Genomic DNA, 20,514 nt, shown 5'->3' on the forward strand with positions numbered 1-20,514 from the left:
GGGCCTGCAAGTGATTCGGTGCCACCACACCGGGGGGAGCATGGCCCCCCCACAGCACAAGGACATGCCGGGAGGGCCCTGAGGATATCTGTCTGTAGATGGGGGTCCCAGTGCATGGATCCTGGGCTGGATTTTGGGGTCTGTGGGGGTGTGGATATGGCATAACTGGGGGGGGGGGGCTGGATTTTGGGGTTCTTGGGGCATGGATATGGGATAACCAGGGGGGGTGTGGATTTGTCAGGGTGAGCGCCGGGTGCCTGGTGACTTTGGGGGTGCCGACCTCGGGGTCTCGCCCTGCTGCTCCCCCCCTCCCATCCCGGTCCCCCCCCCCCGCTCCCCCGCGCTGTGGCAATGCACAAATAGAACCAGGCTCGGCGCAGCCCCCCTGGCCCCCCCCGGCCGCCCACGGTCCCCATGGCAACGGCAGCGCCAGCCGCCAGCCGCCCACCCGCGCCCGGGGGGGGCTCCCGCTGCCCGCGCCCCGCATCGCCCCCAGCCACGGTGATGGGCGCCTACGGCCGGGGGGGGGACCCCGGTGTGTGTGTGGCCTCCCCCCAGCCCTGCAGCTCCGGTGGCCTCTTGTGTGTGTGTCCCCAGAACAAAGCTGCCCCCCCCACCCCCCAGCAGGGCTCTGGCATTGGGGGGCTTCAGGGTGCCCTTTGGCAAGGGATTTTTGCCCCCCCCCCCCCCGCCCCTTCCCCAATTGGGGGGCGGGGATTAGCGCCTGGAGGGGTTGTTTGGGGTGACATTGGGGCGGGCGCGGTGTTTGGGGGGGTTATGGGGAGGGGGTGGATGTGGGGTCCTCGGGGGGGGGTTCTGGATATTGGGGGTTTGGGGGGTGTGTGGATTTGGGGGGCTTCGGGGGTGATGTGCGATCCCTGGAGGGGGGTCTGGATACGGGGTGGATGCGAGTGTCACCCCCCACCTGGGGGGGCGGATAAAGAGGCCCGGGGGGGGTGGGGTAAGGGGGATCCCGGGGGTCCGGGGGGGGGACACACCGGGGGTGGTCCCAGCGCGGGGGCAGGTCCGGGGCGGGGGGGGGTGGGGGGATCCCTGCCGGGGGGCGGCGGGGGCTGTCCCGGGCTGGAGCCTCCCCCGCCCGCGGCGCCTCCTCCCTCCCTCCCGCCCCCCCGCGCCGGGCGGAGCCGGAGCCGGAGCGGAGCCGGTGCCGGGGCGGCTCATTGCGGCGCGGCGCGGCGGCAGCATGGCCACCACCGTGCCCTGCACCCGCTTCACCGACGAGTACCAGCTCTACGAGGAGATCGGCAAGTAAGAGCCGCGGCCCCGGCACCGGCCCCGGGCGCGGGGAGGGGACAGCGGGCGGGGGGCGCTGCCCGGGGCTCCGGCCGCCGCTCGGTGCAGACGTGACGCATCCCCCCCCCCCCACCGGGACCGGCCCTGCCCAGCCCCCTCCCCCGGGACTGGCCCTGCCTCCCCCCCCCCGCCCCGGTACCTGCCCCCCCCCCCCGGGGCCTTACAGCCTGGACCCCCCCTGCCAGTCCCTGCAGCCCCCCAAGGACCCCCCATCCCGGGGACCCCCATCCGCACAGACACCCTCCCCCGTCCTTACAGCCGCCCTTGACCCTATCCCCCCACACACACACTTCTCCCGACCCCCCCCCCGGTCCTCACAGACCCCCCCAGCACTCCTGATCCCGCCCCGGCTCCTGCAGTCCCCCCCAGTCATTACAGCTCCCCCTTGCTCCTATAGATCCCCCCATCCTCACAGCCCCCCCATCTCTCTGGATCCCCTGGTCTTTATAGACACCCAGACGCCCCCCCAGCCCTCATCGATGCCCCCCAGCGCTTACAGCCCCTATAGACCTCTTTAATCCTGATAGACACCCCCCCATCCAAATCCTTATGCCCCCCCCCCCCCCCGGTCCCTATAGACATCCCTCATCCTCCCGACCGTCCTTGAGTCCTTCCAGTCTCCTGCTCCCTTCAGACCCCCCCGCGCCCCCCACCCTTCCAGAGCTCCCGAGCTCTCCTCTCCTCCCTCATCTATAGCCCACCCCCGTGGTCCTTACAGACCCCCCACCCCCCATTGGACCCCTTTAGGCCTTATATAACTTCCCAGTTCTGCTCCCCCCCCCCCGCCAGTCCTTACAAGATGCCAGCCCCAATGGACCCGCCTAAAGACCCCCACGTCCTCACTGCCCCCCCCGGGTCCCTCCATCCCTCATCCCCCTGCCCGGTGCAGGTGTTGGGATAGCTGAGGAGGAACTTGGTTTGTTTTGGGGGGGCTCATTTGCCCTCAGGGCCACGGTGGGGGGAAGAGGCAGATCAGCTCCCAACCCGTTGGGGGGAGGGGGGGTAAAACGGGGAAGGGGGTGCAGATCCCATCGGGGTGGCAGAGGGATGCTCTGCTGGGGTTACCGGGGGTCCCTTTGGGGGTATGGGGGGGGTGGTGGTGCCATCGGGGGCCATTCCCTCATTCTCCCCAAAATCCAGCCCATCCTGGTTGCCATGGCAACGTGGTCCCCATCCCCCCCATCCCTCTGTGTCACCCACCAGCCACTGCGCGCATCCCCCCCCCCGCCGGGGCTGTGGGGGGACATCGGCCAGTGGGAAACTGAGGCACGGGGCGGGGGGGGGGGGGGGCTGGAACCCCCCCGGGGCCCGGTCCCCGGGGCCCTGGGGGTGGGGGATGGGGTGTGCCAGGTCCTGGGGGGTCCCCCTCGTCCTCCGGCCATGGGGGGGACGTGGGACTGGGGAGCAGGGGATGGACAGGGCCCAAGTGTCCCCCCGGGGCCCTGGCGTGGGGCTGCGGAGCACGGGCGGAGCGGGGGCACTGCTGCCCTAGGGACAGGCAGGGGACAGCAGGGACATTAGTGCTGGGGGGACACAGGCGCTGGTGGCAGCAGGAGGGGCTGTGGGTGAGCGGTGCTGCTGCCCGGCATGGGCACGATGTCCCCAGCCCTGGGGCTGCTGCTGGCTCCCTGTGCCCCAGTGTGCCCGCAGCCAGGCCCTGTGCCACTGCCACCATCACCACCATCCCCACTATCATCCCCATCCCCATCCTCCCCATCATCCCCATCCCCATCCTCCCCATCATCCCCATCCCCATCCTCCCCATCATCCCCATCCCCATCATCCCCATCCGCACCATCTCCATCATCCCCATCACATCATCCGCATCACATCATCCCCATCATCTCTATCATTCCCATCATCCCCATCCCCATCATCCCCATCATCTCCATCATCCCCACCACCATCATCCCCATCACCTCCATCACCACTATCACTACTATCATCCCCATCCCCATCATCTCCATCATCCCTATCACCATCACCACCATCACCATCATCACCACCATCCCTAACATCCCCATTATCATCATCCCCATCATCTCCATCATCACCATCCATCATCACCATCATCACCATCATCCCCATCACCATCTCCACCACCCCCATCACCCCCATCACCACCATTGCTACCACCATCACTGCCAGCATCACCATTATCCCCACCACCATCATCACTGCCACCATCCCCACCACGGCCATCGCCACCATCCGGGCCACCCGCTGTCCCCATGGCAACAGGCTGCCGGTGCCGGATCCTTCCCGCGCCCCCCCCCACCGCGATGCTGCCCCAGCCCCCGCCACGCTTTCCTCCCCCCATTCCCCCCCCGGCACTCCCTATCCACAGGCCCTCGGTGTCAGGGCCCCCCCTGGTGCTGGGTTCACCCCCTGGTGCTGAGTCACGGCCAGTGCAGCCCCGTTCTTGGGTGCTGAGTCACGGGGGGGAGCCGGGTTTGGGGGGGTGGGGGGGTGCTGAGCCCATCCCTGCCCCCCCAGGGGCGCCTTCTCGGTGGTCCGGCGCTGTGTCAAGCTCTGCACCGGCCATGAGTACGCTGCCAAGATCATCAACACCAAAAAGCTCTCGGCCAGAGGTAGGACTCCCCCGGGACCCCCCCGAGTCAGCCCCGGCCTGGCCCCCAGTGCCCATGGGGACACCCACCATGCCCAGGGCACCCATCACACCCGTGGTGCTGGGGGGTGCTGGCTGCTCCGTGGGGCTGGCTCCGGCCCTTCCCGTCCCCTCCTGCTGCCTCACAGGGTCCCCTCCCCGCCCCAGGGTGCCCCGGGGGTGTGCACGCATGTGAGCTGCATGTGTGTGTGTACATGCACGTGTGTGAGCTGCATGTGTGTGTGTGTACATGTGTGTGTGTGTGCATGTGCTGCGTGCAAAGGTGCGTGTGCATGCCCAGGAGTGAGTGGAAGGGGGGGGTGCACATGGGTGTGAGCACAGCATGTGTGCGTATGCGTGTGCACATGGGTGTGAGCAGTGTGTGTGTGCGCACACATGCGTGCATATGTATGTGCAATGTGTACGTGGCATGTGTACATGTGTTCACGGCAGGGTGTGCACATGACTGTGTTCATGGGTGCACGCATGTGAGCAGTGGGGGGTGCACAAGTGTGTGTGTGCACATGTGTGAGTAACATGTGCACAGGCATGTACACTGCACATGGGGGGGGTGTGCACATACGTGAGCAGGATGTGTGCCTGTAGTGTGTCATGGGGTGCGTGTGTGCAGGTGTGTGACATGTGTGCACACATGTTAGCAGGCGGTGTATGTGTGCTCTGTGTGCACACACGTGTGTGTACTGAGCCATGGATGTGTTTGCTGTGTGTGCGTGTGCACACGTGTGCACGTTGTGTCTGTGCATGCTCAGTGTGTGTGTACACACGTGTGAAGGCGGGAGGGTGTGTACTGTGTGAGCCGTGTGTGTGACCATGGTTATACACGTGTGTGTACACCCGCACACGTGTGCAGGGGGTTGTGAGCAGCTGCACACCCGTGTCTGTGTGTCCATGTGCACCCTCACAGCCCTGCCCAGCACATGGGTACACACACATGGGTGCACACACACACATGGATGTACACCCGTGTGTACACAGGTACAGCCACACACACATGTACAGCCACACACACATGTACAGCCACACCTAAAGATACACGTGTGCACGCAAGCACGACTACAGGGATGTACAGCCTCACACATGTACTGCCACACATAGGTACACATGTGCACGTATGTACAGCCGCACACAGGTTCACCCATCCACACAAGTACAGCCTCACACAGCACACCTGTACACGTGTGCATACATGGACAAGCACGTGTACATCCACAGCCACAACTGTACACACAACTGCACGCATGCACGCCCACATATGTGCACAACCGTGCACACGCATCCATACACACACAACTACACAGGTGTATACACTCCTCCAGCTGCATAAACACGCACAACCGCACACATGTGCACACCCACACACGTGCACACACCCCCAGGTGCACACCCAGACACACCTGCACACATGTGCACCTACACCCACAGCCACCTGCACCCACAGAGCCACGTGTGTTCACGTGTGGCTCCTCTGGATGGGGATCCCGGGGTGCTGTCGGGGTGTCCGGTTGTTGGGGTGCTGGGTGCTGTCGGGGTGTCCGGTTGTTGGGGTGCTGGGTGCTGTCGGGTTGCCGGGGCTCTGCCTCACCCCTCTCCTCTCAGACCACCAGAAGCTGGAGCGCGAGGCGCGGATCTGCCGGCTGCTGAAGCACTCCAACATCGGTGAGTGGGCACTGCGGGGACCCCCCCAGCGTGTGCGGGGTGCCCCTGGGGACATGGGGGGTGCCCTCCTTGGGTCCCTGCTGGGTGTTGGGTCACGTGTGGGCTCCTGTGCCTGTGCCCATCCCTGTGCTCATTCCTGCCCCTGCAGTGCGGCTCCATGACAGCATCTCAGAGGAGGGTTTCCATTACCTCGTCTTCGACCTGTGAGTGTGGCCGGGGGGGCCCCGGGGGGGTCCTGGAGGGGGCCGGGGGGGCTGTGTCCCGGGGTGACGGTGCCGGCTCTGTGTGTTTCAGGGTGACCGGGGGTGAGCTCTTTGAGGACATCGTGGCGCGGGAGTACTACAGTGAAGCCGATGCCAGGTGAGCACCCGCGCCCACCCCAGACCCCCCTAAACCCCCCCTGGACACCCCCAGGCCCCCCAGTGCCCCCCCCAGGGGGGCTGCAGGGATGGGGCAGCTCCAGCGAGGCAGGCAGGGGGGCACCCAGTGGGGGGGGTGGTTCTTACCCCCCCCCCCCCTCCATTATCATAAACCCGCCCCCCCCCTCCCCGGCTCCATCCCGCTGCCGGGTGCTCAGTGGGGCCCCCCTCACCTCCCACCCCCCGCCGCTGAGGCCTGGCATTGTCATGACATGTGCGGGGGGGGCTGGTGGCGGGTGGGGGCCCCCAGGGCCCCCCCCGTGCCGGTGCCAGGCCCCCAACGCCCTGTGTGCCACCGTGTGCCCGTCCCCATGGTCTCTGGGCTTTCACAACATTGTTTCTCCCCCCTCTCTCGTTCCCCCCATCTCCGCCCCCCCCGTCCCCATCCCACCCCCCCTCCTTCCGTCCGTCCTCCCCTGTCCCCCCCATCCCTCCCCGTCTCCCATCACGCGTCGCTCGGGCTCTGTGCGTGTCCGTGTGTCCGTCCGCGTGTCCGTCTGTCCCACCGCTGCCCCTCTGCTCGCTGCCCACCCCCCGCCCCGGCACCCCCTTCCCTCTGTTTTACCTCCTGCTGCCCCCCAACCTGCCCCTCTGTCCTCCTGCCCCCCACTCCCATCCCATTCCTCTCCCATCCCACCCCTTTATCCCCATCCCACTCCCTCCCGCCTATTCCCCCCATCCCTCCCCTTCACTCCCATCCTGAACCCCCCCCGCCATCCCGCCCCCCCGCCCCCCGCCCCCCGTTTTGTTTTGCAGTCACTGTGTCCATGAGCTATTAGCGCGTTTCTCCCACCCATCACTTTGCCCCTGTGCAGAGGGAGCCGCAGGTCAGTATAATGGGGGGGGCCGGGGGGGCCATGCCCCCCGCCTGCCGGAGCATCCCGCTTCCCGGCCCCGCTGCCCTCGCCGGGACCCCCCTCTGGGGCTCTCTCCTCCCTCCTTTTTCTGACACCCTCCCCCCCCTTTTTTTTGCCACCCCCTTGCAGGGAGGTTGCCCCCCCCATGCCCCAGCACCCCCCAGCCGGGCGAGGGCCCCCCCTTCACCCCCATTCCAGCCTCTCATCCCCCCGCTCCTTCCCTCTTTCTTTCTTGTCTCGTCTCCATCCGCCCTCCCTGCACCCCCCCTCCCTCCCCTGTGAGTCCTGTCTGGGGATCCCGGGGGGCAGCAGGGCTGGGGGGGGCACAGCCGCACCATGAGGGTGACCCCCATAGCTCCGTGCTAATATGGGGGCACCCCCTGAGGGGCACCCAGGGGTGTCCCCCCAGGCAGTTGACCCTCCCCAGGCAGGGGCACGGGGGGTGCCAAGTTCAGCACCCCCCCAGTACAAGATACTGATGTTTCCGTAGGGTCCCCCCCAGGTGCAGCGGGGCCAGGGGCTGGTTTGGGGGGGCAGGAGGGGTGCAGGAGGTGGGGGGGGGGCAGCGTGCCCCTGACCCCCCCCCGCCGTTTGCACGCAGCCACTGCATCCAGCAGATCCTGGAGGCCGTCCTCCACTGTCACCAGATGGGGGTCGTCCACAGGGACCTCAAGGTGAGCCCCCCCATCCGTCCGTCTGTCCCTCTGCACTGGGGTCCATTGCATGGGCGGGCCCTGGCTCGGTGGGTCCCCAAGCCTCTGGGTCCGGGGGGGGGGTCACTGAGCTGCCCCTGGGGATGGGGTTCCCCCCAGCTGCCATCTCCCCTGTCTGGGGTGCATGTGACCCCCCAGTGATGGCTCCTCACCAGGGGGGTGCTCACCCTGTCGGGGTACAGGGGGGGCTCAAGTTCAGCTGTGGGTGTGGGGTGACACTGGCTGGGGCTGGACAGACCCCCCCGGGGCAGGACCTGCTCAACGGTGGCTGCAAAGCCCCTCTACTTCCTCCCCACATCCTCCTCTCCCTCCCTGCCCGTACCCAGTGCTGCCCGTACCTGGTGCTGCCCCTACCTGGCGCTGCCCATACCCAGTGCTGCCCATACCTGGCACTGCCTGTACCCAGTTATGCCCATACCTGGCACTGCCTGTACCTGGCGCTGCCCCTACCCGGTGCTGCCCGTACCCGGTGCTGTCCATACCTGGTGCTGCCCATACCTGGCACTGCTCGTGCCTGGCACTGCCCATACCTGGTGCTGCCCATACCTGGTGCTGGCTCCGCAGCCGGAGAACCTGCTCCTGGCCAGCAAGTGCAAAGGGGCTGCGGTGAAACTGGCCGACTTCGGCCTCGCCATCGAGGTGCAGGGGGATCAGCAGGCCTGGTTCGGTGAGTGCCATGAGTGCCCCTGCCCGCTGTGTCCCCCCATGCCCGCTGTGTCCCCCCATGCCTGCTGTGTCCCCCAGTGGCCACCTTGTCTCTACCCTGTGGCCAGCATATCCCTGCTCCATCTCTGTGCCCCAGTCCAATGCCCACTGCATCCTGTCACTGTCCCTGTCCGTGTCCATGTCTGTGTCCCTATCCTGTACCTGTCCCTGTCTGTGCCCCTGTCCCTGTTCTGTCCCTGGTCCTGTCCCTGTCCTGTCCCTGTCCCCGTCCCCGTTTGTGCCCCTGTCCCTGTCCTGTCCCTCATCCTGTCCCTGTCCCCGTTTGTGCCCCTGTCCTGTCCCTGTGCTGTCCCTGTCCCCATTTGTGCCTCTGTCCCTGTCCTGTCCCTGTCCTGTCCTGTCCGTGTTGCTGTGGCTCAGCTCCTTCCCATCCCGTCCAGGCTTTGCGGGCACACCGGGATACCTCTCCCCTGAAGTCCTGCGCAAAGAGGCCTACGGCAAACCTGTGGATATCTGGGCGTGCGGTAAGTGATCCCTGCTCCCTGCCTGCTCCCTGCTTGCTCCTGCCTGATCCCTGCCTGGTGCCTGCTCGATCTCTCTCCTGGTCCCATCCTGATCCCCACCTGGCCCCAATCCTGTCCCCTTCCTGGCTCCATCCTGTTCCCATCCCAGTCTCATCCTGTTCCCTATCCCAATTTTATGCCTGTCCCATTCCAGTTCCTGTCCCAGCCCTATCCCAGTCTTCATCCTGGACCGATCCCTGTCCCCTTCATCCTGGTCCCATCCCCGTCCCCATCCTGCCTCCATCCCGGCTCTGCCCTGGCGCTGACACCGCTGTCCCTTGTGCAGGCGTCATCCTGTACATCTTGCTGGTGGGGTACCCGCCGTTCTGGGACGAGGACCAGCACAAACTCTACCAACAGATCAAGGCCGGTGCCTACGATGTAAGTCCCTGGTGCCGGGTGTTGACTCGAACCTACTGAGGGACGGAGCCTAGGGAAAGGCTTTGGGCTGCATCTCCCGTGATGGGCTGGGGGTGTGCAGCGAGGCACCATGGGGCTGTACCTCCTCAGCGTCACCCCCTGGTGTCCCCATGTGTCCCCCCTGCAGTTCCCTTCACCCGAGTGGGACACAGTCACCCCCGAAGCGAAAAACCTCATCAACCAGATGCTGACCATCAACCCGGCCAAGCGCATCACAGCGCACGAGGCCCTCAAGCACCCGTGGGTCTGCGTAAGTGCCCACCTTCTGCCCCACAGTGTCCCCCTGGGGTGTGTGTCCCCTGGGCAGTGGCTGTGGCGCTGGTGCTGACCCCCCTGTCCCCACAGCAACGCTCCACCGTGGCCTCCATGATGCACAGGCAGGAGACGGTCGAGTGTCTGAAAAAGTTCAATGCCCGGAGGAAGCTCAAGGTGAGACCCCCCTAAAGTGACCCCCCCCCGACGTGGTCCCATCCCAACCATGTGTACCTGCCCGCATGGGCCCGTCTCAGCACATTCCCATGGGCACAGCCCCATTCCAACAGTGCCATGGCCCCATCCTGCACCCCCCTGCACCCTCCACCCCATGGTCCCATTCTGCACCCCCCACCCACGGCCCCCTCCAGCACCACCCCCATCATGGCCCCATCCTGCACTCCCACCCCATGGCCCCATCCTGCGCCCACCACCCCATGGCCCCTCCCACACTCCCCACCCCATGGCCCCATCCTGCACCCCGACCCCATGGCCCTATGCTGCATCCCCTCCCATGTCCTCTCCCGCACCCCATGTCCCCATCCCGGCTCTCACGCTCCTTCCCCCCCCCGCAGGGCGCCATCCTCACCACCATGTTGGCCACCAGGAACTTCTCAGGTAAGGGAGGGCTCCCGCTGCCGGGGTGTGCCGGGGCCGCAGCCCCCCCGCCCGCAGCCCCCGCCGAGGCTGGTGCCCCCCGTCCCCCTCTCTCTGTCGCTGTCTTTCTCTCTTTACCCCCCCCCCAAACCCCCCCTTTGACACCCCCCCCCCCCCGTTTTTTCCCCTGTCGCCGAGGACGGGGCGTGCGGTAGCCAAGGGGGGGGCAGGACGCGGCCCCCCCGCCGCACGCAGCAGCAGGTAGTGCCCGCTCCCGTGTGTCCCCCCCCCCGCAGTGGCCGGTATAGGCGGGGGGGGCACAGGGTGTGTGAGGGGAGCAGCAGGGCCCGGCCCCTGCAGGCCTCAGGCCACCCCCCGTTGGTGCCGTTGTTGGGGTGGGGGGGGTGGGAAGCGGGGGTCCCGGCTGCGCCCCCCCCCCTCAGCGCCCCCCCCCGGCCCGTTCCTAACGGGAGCTCCGCTCCGTTCTCTCCTCTCTGTGCCGCTGCCGGCAGTGGGCAGACAGACCACCGCTCCTCCGACCATGTCGGCGGCCGCCGCCGGGGCCCCCCTGGGGCTGGTGGAACAAGGTAGACGCATCCGCAAAGGGCCCCTCCGGCCCCCCCCAACCCGGCCCCGCTTGGTCTCTGTGTCCTTCACCCCCCACCCCCCCTAATCCTCTTCCTCACCACCCCCCCCAACGGGTTTCGGGTGCCCTCCTCGGAAATCGGAGCGCATGCATGGCCCCCCCGCACTGCATCATACCCCCCCGCATCACCCCCCCACCATGGGGACAGAGGTGCCGCTGTCCCGTCCCCCCCGCTGCCACCCCCCTGTGCGCCCCCCCTTGCTGCTTGGGTGCTTGTGCCCTGCTCTGTGGTCCCTGGGGGGGGGACACACACACACAATGTGGGACCCCCACCTGGGTCAGCAATGGGGACATTGGGGGGGAGAGATAATTTAGGGTACCCCCCCCAGGTGCATGGGGAAACACGCTGGTGCATGGAGGGAAGAAACCAGCCGCATGCCCCATGGCCCCCCCCTCCAGCATGTGCCCCCCCCCTCCCCGCATGCCCCCCCCTCCCGCATGGCTTCCTGAGAGCTGCAGCCGGTGTTCGTGGCGCCGCGAAACACTCGGCGGGTGTTAAACCGGGGCCCCCCCCCGCAAAGGGCTCCATCTGCCCCCCCCCCCGCCGGGGTTCCCCCTCCCCGGCCCCCCCAATTCGGCTCTGGTTTAAACCCCCACCTCTCAGCGCCCGCCTGCTTCCTGAGGAGGGACCGGGACCCTTGGGGACACCCTGACAGGGACCCTCATGGGGACATGGCTCTGCCAAAGTGGAGGGCAGGGGTGTCGTACCCCCCCCCCCATTGGTCCACCCCATATTGTGGGCTGATCCCTGTCACCCTGCTGTCACCGGACGTGTCACCCCGCAGCCCCCCCCAGCACTGTGATGCCAGCGGGGGGGGTCCCCAAGCTTGGAGGAGTAACGAGGATGCTCCAGGTGACACCAGCCCCCCCCCCAAGGCCACTTGTGACCCCTCCCCATGTCCCCGTCCCCCCCCCATACCCACCGGCAGAGCTCGCGATAGCAGTGACAGCAGTGACAGCAGTGAGAGGTGCTCTTCGTCCCGTCCTCGTCCCCTCCAGGGTGACACGGGGGGGGCACAGGGGGCCGCCCCTCCCCCCCCCCGCACTCAACTCGTCTTTTTTATGAATTTTTTTTATGTTTTTCCCTTTTTCCCCCCTTTTCCCCCCATTTCTCTCTCGCTCCCCCCTCCTCTCTCTCTCGCTTTCCTCTCTGCATTCCTCCAAGGTAAGCCAGCCCCCGCGGGGGCCTCCAGGGTGGGGACACCCCCAGCTCATGTGGGGACACCCCAGGATGGGGATACCCCCCCCCCCAGCGTGTTCCCCCTCCCCGACACCGGGGTGGTGGGTGCTGCTGGTACATGGGGGGGCATGAGGGTGGGGGGCCGGGAGTGGGGGTCAGGATGGGGGGGACACACACAGTGTCCCTTGTCCCCGAGGGAGGGGATGGCCGCTGACACTCTCCCCCCCCCCCACAGCAGCTAAGAGCTTACTGAACAAGAAGGCGGACGGTGTGAAGGTGAGGGGCCGCGGGGGGGCCGCGGGGGGGCCGCCCCCCCAATGCCGCTGAGCCCCCCAACTCTCTCCCCCCCCCTCAGCCTCAGACCAACAGCACCAAAGGCAGCGCTGGCGTCACTAGCCCCAAGGGGACCCTCCCGCCTGCCGCACTGGTAGGTGCTCCCCTGACCGCCCCCCCCCCCCGGATCCATCCCATCATCCCACCCCATCCCATCCATCGCCATGGCACCCCCACCCTGTCCGTCTGTCCGTCCGTCCGGCTGGCCCTGGTGTTGCTGGGGATGAAGGGGGGGGCGTGAGGATGGAGAGGGGGGGTCAGGATGCGGACGTGGGGACACCCACGCAGCACGGATAAGGTGGGTGCAGGATACAGGCACACGGGTGCCCCTGCCATGGGACAAGGTAGGTGCAGGACACAGGCTCAGGGGTGCCCCCGCCATGGGTGCAGCGAGATGGGTGCAGGATACAGGTATGGGGATGCCCTGCCATGGGACAAGGTGGGTGCAAGGATGCGGGTACAGGAGTGTCCTGTGACGTGGGTGCAGGATACAGGCATGGGGGTGTCCCCGTCATGGGTGCAAGATACGGGCATGGGCCAGCCCCGCCATATGGATAAGGTGGGTGCAGGATGCACCCAGGAGTGTCTTGTGACACGGGTGCAGGATACGGGCATGGGCCAGCCCTGCCATGGGACAGCATGGGTTCAGGATACGGACATGGGGGTGCCCTCACCATACAGATAAGGTGGGTGCAGGATATGGGCACGGGGGTGCCCCTGCCGTGAGTGCAGTGAGACGGGTGCAGGATATGGGCACCCGATGGCCTTGCCATGGGACAAGGTGGGTTCCTGACACGGGCACGGGGGTGTCCCTACAACGCAGACAGTGACGTGGGTGCAGGACACAGCGCAGGGTGCTCCTGCCCCGGGACTGGAGAGGTGGCAGGATGTGACCATCACACAGGGTACGGACATGGGGGGACCCCACCACCAGGCACGAGGTGGGTGCAGGGCACAGAGGACCAGAGCAAGGTGAAGTACGTGTAGGATACAGGATGGGGCTGGCACAGCAGGACCAGTGTGCAGGGATGATCCGGCACGCAGACAGCAAGGTGGGTATGGGATATGGGCACGGATGCAGGATACAGGCACAGGGATGCCCAGTTGGTACCGTGAGTCCAGGATATGGGCACATGGATGCAGGATACGGGCACATGGATGCAGGATGCAGGCACAGGGATGCCCAGTTGGTACCGTGAGTCCAGGATACGGGCACATGGATGCAGGATGCAGGCACAGGGAGTCCAGGATACGGGCACAGGGATGCCCAGCTGGTACCACGAATGTGGAATACGGGCATGGGGATGCGCAACTGGTGCCGTGATTCCAGGATACGGGCATGGGGACATCGAGCTGCTCTGGGGACTGCAGGATGCAGGTAAGGGGATGTCCAGCTCAGGCAGTGAGTGCGGGAAGCAGGCGGAAGGCTGCTCAGCCGGCACAGGGAGTGCAGTGCACATGGGCACGGGGCTGCCCTCCACCACCACCCTGCGGCTTCTCCTCTTGCTGTGTCCTTCCCCCCTGCCCCAGCTCTTTCCCCCCCTTTCCCCTCCCAGCCTCCGTCTTTCTGTGAATTAAACCATTTGGCTTTCGCTGGACTAATGACTCTCTGCTTCTCTCCCCCCTCTGCCCTCCCCGAATCCGGTCTGGGTCTCTCTTCGCCCCTGTCCGCGTGCCGCTCGCTCCGTCGTCCCCCAACTCCGTTGTCCCCCCTCCGGGCTCTTGCTTCCTTCCCCCTCCCCCCCCCCGCCTCTGTCTCTCTCCCTTCTCCCGTAGGAGCCTCAAACTACAGTAATCCATAACCCCGCGGACGGCGTTAAGGTATTGCTGCCTCTCTTCCCCTCGCCCCGCCACAGCCGGTAGCGCCGGGGCCGTCTGGGCCCCGCTTTCCGCCTCCATCTCCCCAGCATCAGCCATGGCGTGGGGCGGGAGGGGGTGACGCGGCGCTGGAGCCGATGGTGACGGTGGCGGCTTGTCCCCAGCGCAGCCGGTGTCACCGGGGTCCTGCCGGGCCCCAGCCGGGCTCTTCCCCCCGCTCCCCAGCGGGGCCTGTCCTCACCCATGTCTCTGTCTGTGTCTCTCCCCCGGCACCGCTGGCAGGAGTCGTCCGATAGCACCAACACCACCATCGAGGATGAGGACACCAAAGGTGACGGGGGCTGCAAGGGGGGCTGGCACTGGGATGCACTGGGATGCGCTGGGAGGGGGCTGGAATGCTCTGGAGTGACACTAGGATACACTGAGATGCACTGAGATGGCACTGAGATGCATTGGGATGCACTGAGGTGGCGCTGGTCTGCACTGGGATGCAGTGAGATAGTGCTGGGATGCATTGGAGTGTACTGAGATGGTGCTGGGATGCACTGGGATGCATTGGGATGTATTGATATGGTGCTGGGATGCATTGGGATGTACTGAGATGGTGCTGGGATGCACTGGGATGGTACCAGGATGCATTGGGTTGGTGCTGGGATGGCGCTGGGATGCACTGGGAGAAGGGTGGGATGCACTGGGAGGGGAGTGGAATGCACTGGGGTGACATTAGGATACATTGGGAGGCACCGAAATGATGCTGGGATGCACTGGGATGTACTGAGATGGCACTGGGATGCACTGGGAAGGGGGTGGAATGCACTGGAATGGCACTGGGATACATTGGGATGCACTGAGATGATGCTGGGATGCACTGGGATGTACTGGGATGTACCGGCATGCATTGGGATGCACTGAGATGGCACTGGGATGCACTGGGATACATTGGGATGCACTGATGTTGGGATGCACTGGGGTGTACTGAGCTGCACTGATGTACTGGGATGTACTGATACTGGCACAGGGATGCATTGGGGTGTACTGAGATGCCACTGGGATGGCACTGGGATACATTGGGATGCACTGAGATGATGCTGGGATGCATTATCAGGACAGCACTGGGATGCATTAGGACAGCACTGGAATGCTCTGGGATAGCACTGGGATGCACTGGGATGGCACTAAGATGCATTGGGTTGCAGTGAGATGGCACTGGGATGGATTGGGGTGCACTGGAATGGCATGGGGGCAGAATAGGATGGCACTGGAATGGCTGTGGGATGGCACCAAGGTGCACGAGGGTGCACTGGGATGGACTGGAATGTCACTGGGATGGACTGGCATGCACCAGGATGCACTGGGATGGTGCTGGCCTACAGTGGCATGGTACCAAGATTAATTGAGATGCACTGTTTAGAACTGGGCTGTACTGGGATGTATTGGCGTGCACCGGAATGGCACTAGGACTCAGCAGATTGGCACAGAGATGCAGTGGGACGTCACTGGGATGCACTGGGGCAAACTGGAGTGTAATGATATGCTCTAAAGTAGTACTGGGATGCACCAGGCTGGAACTGGGCTGTGTTGGAATGCACTGGAATGGCACTGGGATGCACTAGGATGGCACTGGGACATACTAGGGTGGAACTAGGCTTGTGTGGGAATGTGCTGGAATGACATAGGATGCACTGGGAAACACTGGGATGGCCCAGGAGTGGCATTAAGATGTGCTGGGGCACACTGGGATGTAGTGGAGTGGCACTGAGATGCATCGGAATGGCACTGGAACACATTAGGGTGACACAGAAACGGACTGGGATGGCTCTGGGATACAGTGATATGGTACCAAGGTGAATTGAGATGCACTGGTGTAGCAGTGGGATGCACTGGTTGGAACTGGGGTGTACTGGGATGCAGTAGAATGGTACTGCAATGCACTGGAATGGGACTGGGATGTAGTGGGATACACTGGAATAGTGCTGGGGCTCAGAAGGTTGGCACTGGGATGCAATAGGAGGACACTGTGATTCAACAGTGTGACACTGGAATGGAAATGGGATGAACTGGGATGTGCTGGAAGGGCACTGGGGCACAGTAGGTTGGCACTGGGTTGCATTGAAATGCACTGGGATGGCCCTGAGATGTATTGGTGTAAACTGGGGTGTATCGAGGTGGCCTGGAATGGTACTGGAACACTCCAGAGTGTAACTGAGATGTAGTGGAATGCACTGGAATGTACTGGGGTGTCACTGGGATGCAGCAGGATTGCACTAGGGTGGAAGTGGGACATTCTGGCTGCACTGGTAGGCACTGGGATGCGATAGGATGGCACTGGGATGTGTTGTGATGCACTTGCATGGAACTGGGATCTATTGTAATGCACTGGGATGCATTGACATTGCGCTGAGAGAGTGGGATGTCACTGGGAGACACTGGTATGGAACTGGACGTATTGGGATGCACTGGAATGGCACTGGGATATAGTGGGACATGCAGGGGTAACATTGGGAAGTACTGGGACATACTGAGGTCGCACTAGGAGGACACTGGGATGCCTCAGCGTTCTGGAAGGGCACTGGGATGGTGCTGGGCAGCGCTGGGATGTGCTGGAAGGGCACTGGGATGGTGCTGGGCAGTGCTGGGATGTACTGGAAGGGCACTGGGATGGTGCTGGGCAGCACTGGGATGTGCTGGAAGGGCACTGGGATGGTGCTGGGCAGCACTGGGATGTGCTGGAAGGGCACTGGGATGGTGCTGGGCAGCGCTGGGATGTGCTGGAAGGGCACTGGGATGGTGCTGGGCAGCACTGGGATGTGCTGGAAGGGCACTGGGATGGTGCTGGGCAGCGCTGGGATGTTGCTGGGCAGCGCTGGGACCCACTGAGAGGGCACAGGACCATGGGAGGCCAATACTGGTGTGGCAGAGCTGCAGGGCCCTGGGTGCATGGAGGTCCCTGTGTGTGTCCCCATGGTCCATCCCACAGTCTGTCTGTCCCCATCCCCTCTCCCCATGTATCCCTTCACCATGTCCCTGTGTCCATCGCAGTGTCCCCCATGACATGGGCCTGTCCCTGTCCCACCAGCCCTGTCACCACCCCCATCGTGTGTGCGTCTGTCCCCAGTCCTCCAGCACAGGGCACTCCTGGAAGGGACGGAATGGGATGGGGATAGGGATGGAGATGGGATGGGGACAAGGATGGGGACAAGGATGGGGATAGGGACTGGGACGGGTTGGGGACAGGGTGGTGACAATGCCGGTGGCCCTCCAGCCCGTAAGCAGGAGATCATCAAGATCACAGAGCAGCTCATCGAGGCCGTCAACAACGGGGACTTCGAAGCCTACGCGTGAGTGGGGTCACAGGGGGGTTGGGGGGGGGGGGCCGTGGCCGCTGCTGCCCCACGGCTGCCCCACGGCTGCCCCACAGGAAGATCTGCGACCCGGGGCTCACCTCCTTCGAGCCCGAGGCTCTGGGCAACCTGGTGGAGGGGATGGACTTTCACCGCTTCTACTTTGAGAATTGTGAGTGCCTGGCACTGCCTGTGCCCTGCCTGTACCCACCTGCACCCTTCCTGCACCCACCTGCACCCTGCCTGCACCCTGCCTGTGCCCTGCCTGCACCCACCTGCACCCTTCCTGCACCCTGCCTGTGCCCTGCCTGCACCCACCTGCACCCTTCCTGCACCCTGCCTGTGCCCTGCCTGCACCCACCTGCACCCTTCCTGCACCCTGCCTGTGCCCTGCCTGCACCCACCTGCACCCTTCCTGCACCCTGCCTGTGCCCTGCCTGCACCCACCTGCACCCTTCCTGCACCCTGCCTGTGCCCTGCCTGCACCCACCTGCACCCTTCCTGCACCCTGCCTGTACCCATCTGCACCCTTCCTGCACCCTGCCTGTACCCGCCTGTACCCTTCCTGCACCCACCTGCACCCTGCCTGTGCCCTGCCTGTACCCGCCTGCACCCTTCCTGCACCCTGTCTGTGCCCTGCCTGCCCTGACCATGTCCTGCCTGTCATCTCCCTGTCCAGCCTATCCCCATTCGTCCTCCCTGTCTCCCTGCCTGTCTCCTGCCTGCCTGTCCATCCTCCTGTCCCGCCTGTCCCTCTGTGCATCCTGTCTTGTCACCTGTCTTTCCCGTCCCCAGCTCTCTCCCTGCTTGTTCTTACCAGTCCCTGTCTGCTGCCCACCTACCCATCCCCTGCCCTGTCTGTCTGCCCAGCCCCTGCCTGTGTCCTGTCAGTCCCCTGCTTGATCCCTCTGCACATCCATCCCTCCCTGGCCTCTGCCTGCTGCCCTGCTTGTCCTGCCTGCTCCTGCCTGTCCGTGTGTCCATCACCCACCTCTGTCTGCTGTCTGTCCTGCCAGCATCCTGCCTGTCCGTCCCTCCCTGCCTGTCTGTCCACCCTGTCTGTCCGTCCTGTCTGCTTGTCCACCCATCCAGTCCTCCCTGCCTGTACGGCTGCCCATCCATCCTGCTGCTCCCCTGCGTCCCTCCCTGCCTGCCCACATCCCTGCCCATTCCTGACACGGTGGCCACCCCACAGTGCTCTCCAAGAACAACAAACCCATCCACACGACGATCCTGAACCCGCACGTGCACGTCATCGGCGAGGACGCCGCCTGCATCGCCTACATCCGCCTCACGCAGTACATCGACGCCCAGGGCCGGCCTCGCACCAGCCAGTCCGAGGAGACCCGCGTGTGGCACCGCCGCGACGGCAAGTGGCAGAACGTCCACTTCCACGGCTCGGGGGCCCCGGTCGCCCCGCTGCAGTGAATGAAGGTGAGCGCGGGGCCAGGGGGTGCTGCTGGGGGTGCGGGGGGTGCCCCAGATCGGCCTCACCCTCCCATCCCCGCAGAGCTGACGGTGGCTGTCCTGGTTCCAGCCTGACGGAGCCGGCGATGGGAGCCGAGCCGGCAGCCGGAGCTGCGGCCCCGAAGCACGCGTCCGCATGCCTGTCCCCCCCCCCGCTCCTCCCCTCCAGTGCCTGTGTTTGCAGAAAACAAAAAGACAAAAAAAAACCCACACAAAAAAACCCCCAAAACCGCCAAAATGACAAAAAAAAAACAAAAAGGGGGGGGGGAACCAACCCCAACCCCCCACCCCAGAACCAGCCCAGGCGGGGGCTGGGGGGGCGCTCCCATGGCCAGACCCCCCCTCTCTGCCCATCTCTGCCTGGGGGTGTCTCCCGGCTGTGGCAGGGAGGGGGGGTCCTGGCCCGGCCCCCCCGGCCCCGGCTGTGCTTGTGGCGTGTCGCTGTTGCTGGTGGTGGATGTTGTTCTTTGGGCTCCGCTTTTGCTCTCCCCGTCCCTGTACATAGAGAGAGCTCTTTATTTTTGAATTCCCAGGGGGGGCCCTGGCTGCTGGGGGGGGGGGCACACACAAGGGACCCCCCCCAAAGCCCCAGCACTGGGGATATGGTGGGTGCCTTTGGGGGGATCCTCTGGCAGCCACCTCCATGTCCCCTGCCCGGTGACAGAGGCACCTCTGGGTGTTGGTGGGTTTTGTTGGGGTGACGGGGTGCGGGGGGGGGGGGGTGGGCGCGGGTGCCACGTACCAGGGCTGGGACAGGGGGCTCGGGGTGATCCAGCCAGCACTGACGCAGCATCGAAAGCACTTTAGACTAAGAGAACGGGTCTCTTAGGGGGCACAGGCTGCTCCGCCGGGGTCCCCCCACCGCACCCCCCCATGGCACCGGGCAGCGCTCCCCTCCTGCACCCCCCACCTCCCCTTGCCCGGGGGGGCTCCGGGCGCTCCCCAGCTCGGCCACACGCTTCCCCTTGGCCCATCTCCACATCCAGAGGCACCGTGTTGCTGGGGGCTGGTTTGGGCGGGGGGGTGGGGGGGGGATATATTTATTATGATGATGATGATGATTCTTCTTTTTTAATCCTGATCAGTCGTTTCTGCATGCCCTTTGCGCGGGAGCAACCCTCGGGCGCTAACGCTGTATGTTGAGGAGCTGAGCTGAGCTGTTTCTGTCCCATGAATGCTGGTGGATCGTTGCCAAATTTGACTCTTCTCCCCCTTTTTCTCTCATTCTTTTTCCACCCATTTCCTGCCCCCCCCCAAAAAAAACAACCAAACGAAACCCTTTGTCTTTTCTTTCTGAGCCTTGTAAGTGTAAAAGATTCCTCGGATTTCGTTTTTGTCTCGGGAAAACTGCAAATAAATTATGAGGAAAAACAACAGATAAGGGTTGCTCTCTGCAACTGCCTGACAGGAGGATGGAGCCAGGAGGGGGCTGGTCTCTGCTCCCAAGGAACAAGGGATGGGACAAGAGGAAACGGCCTCAAGCTGCCCCAGGGCAGGTTTAGATGGAGCTGAGGAACAATTCCTTCCCCAGAGGGTGCTCAGGCATTGGAACAGGCTGCCCAGGGCAGGGCTGGAGTCACCGTCCCTGCAAGTGCTCACACCCCGTGTAGCCGAGGCCTCAGTGCCATGGGTTAGTGGTGGCC

The 20,514-nt window shown here is 64.7% G+C and overlaps 1 protein-coding gene across 10 annotated transcripts; it reads left to right on the plus strand.

The window, feature by feature from the left end:
• Positions 1-1,117: 1,117 nt before the first annotated feature.
• On the plus strand, positions 1,118-20,247 carry CAMK2B (calcium/calmodulin dependent protein kinase II beta). 10 transcript variants are annotated; one of them, XM_030510154.1, is made up of 21 exons: positions 1,118-1,265; positions 3,811-3,905; positions 5,540-5,599; positions 5,748-5,802; positions 5,894-5,959; positions 7,477-7,549; positions 8,153-8,255; positions 8,695-8,778; positions 9,104-9,198; positions 9,365-9,487; positions 9,583-9,666; positions 10,065-10,107; positions 10,599-10,673; positions 12,151-12,188; positions 12,268-12,339; positions 14,022-14,066; positions 14,346-14,394; positions 17,326-17,401; positions 17,482-17,576; positions 18,600-18,838; positions 18,915-20,247. In XM_030510154.1, the coding sequence occupies exons 6-20, from the start codon at positions 7,523-7,525 to the stop codon at positions 18,830-18,832; spliced, it is 1,242 nt and encodes a 413-aa protein (XP_030366014.1). In that variant the 5' UTR covers positions 1,118-1,265; positions 3,811-3,905; positions 5,540-5,599; positions 5,748-5,802; positions 5,894-5,959; positions 7,477-7,522; the 3' UTR covers positions 18,833-18,838; positions 18,915-20,247. The 10 variants fall into 10 exon arrangements, with proteins under 10 accessions (XP_030366014.1, XP_030366005.1, XP_030366006.1 ...); XM_030510145.1 differs by having other exon boundaries at positions 1,119-1,269; XM_030510146.1 differs by having other exon boundaries at positions 1,119-1,269; positions 18,942-20,247.
• Positions 20,248-20,514: the final 267 nt, after the last annotated feature.

This window comes from Strigops habroptila, chromosome 21, assembly GCF_004027225.2.
Source record: "Strigops habroptila isolate Jane chromosome 21, bStrHab1.2.pri, whole genome shotgun sequence".
In the NCBI taxonomy this organism is placed as follows: domain Eukaryota; kingdom Metazoa; phylum Chordata; class Aves; order Psittaciformes; family Psittacidae; genus Strigops; species Strigops habroptila.

Bases quoted from the DNA above. Each gene is read 5' to 3' on its own strand.
- CAMK2B (XM_030510145.1), top strand. From the start codon at position 1,205: ATGGCCACCACCGTGCCCTGCACCCGCTTCACCGACGAGTACCAGCTC. The intron at 9,488-9,582 runs GTAAGTGCCCAC...CTGTCCCCACAG, and splicing joins TCAAGCACCCGTGGGTCTGC to CAACGCTCCACCGTGGCCTC. The intron at 17,402-17,481 runs GTGAGTGGGGTC...GCTGCCCCACAG, and splicing joins GGGGACTTCGAAGCCTACGC to GAAGATCTGCGACCCGGGGC.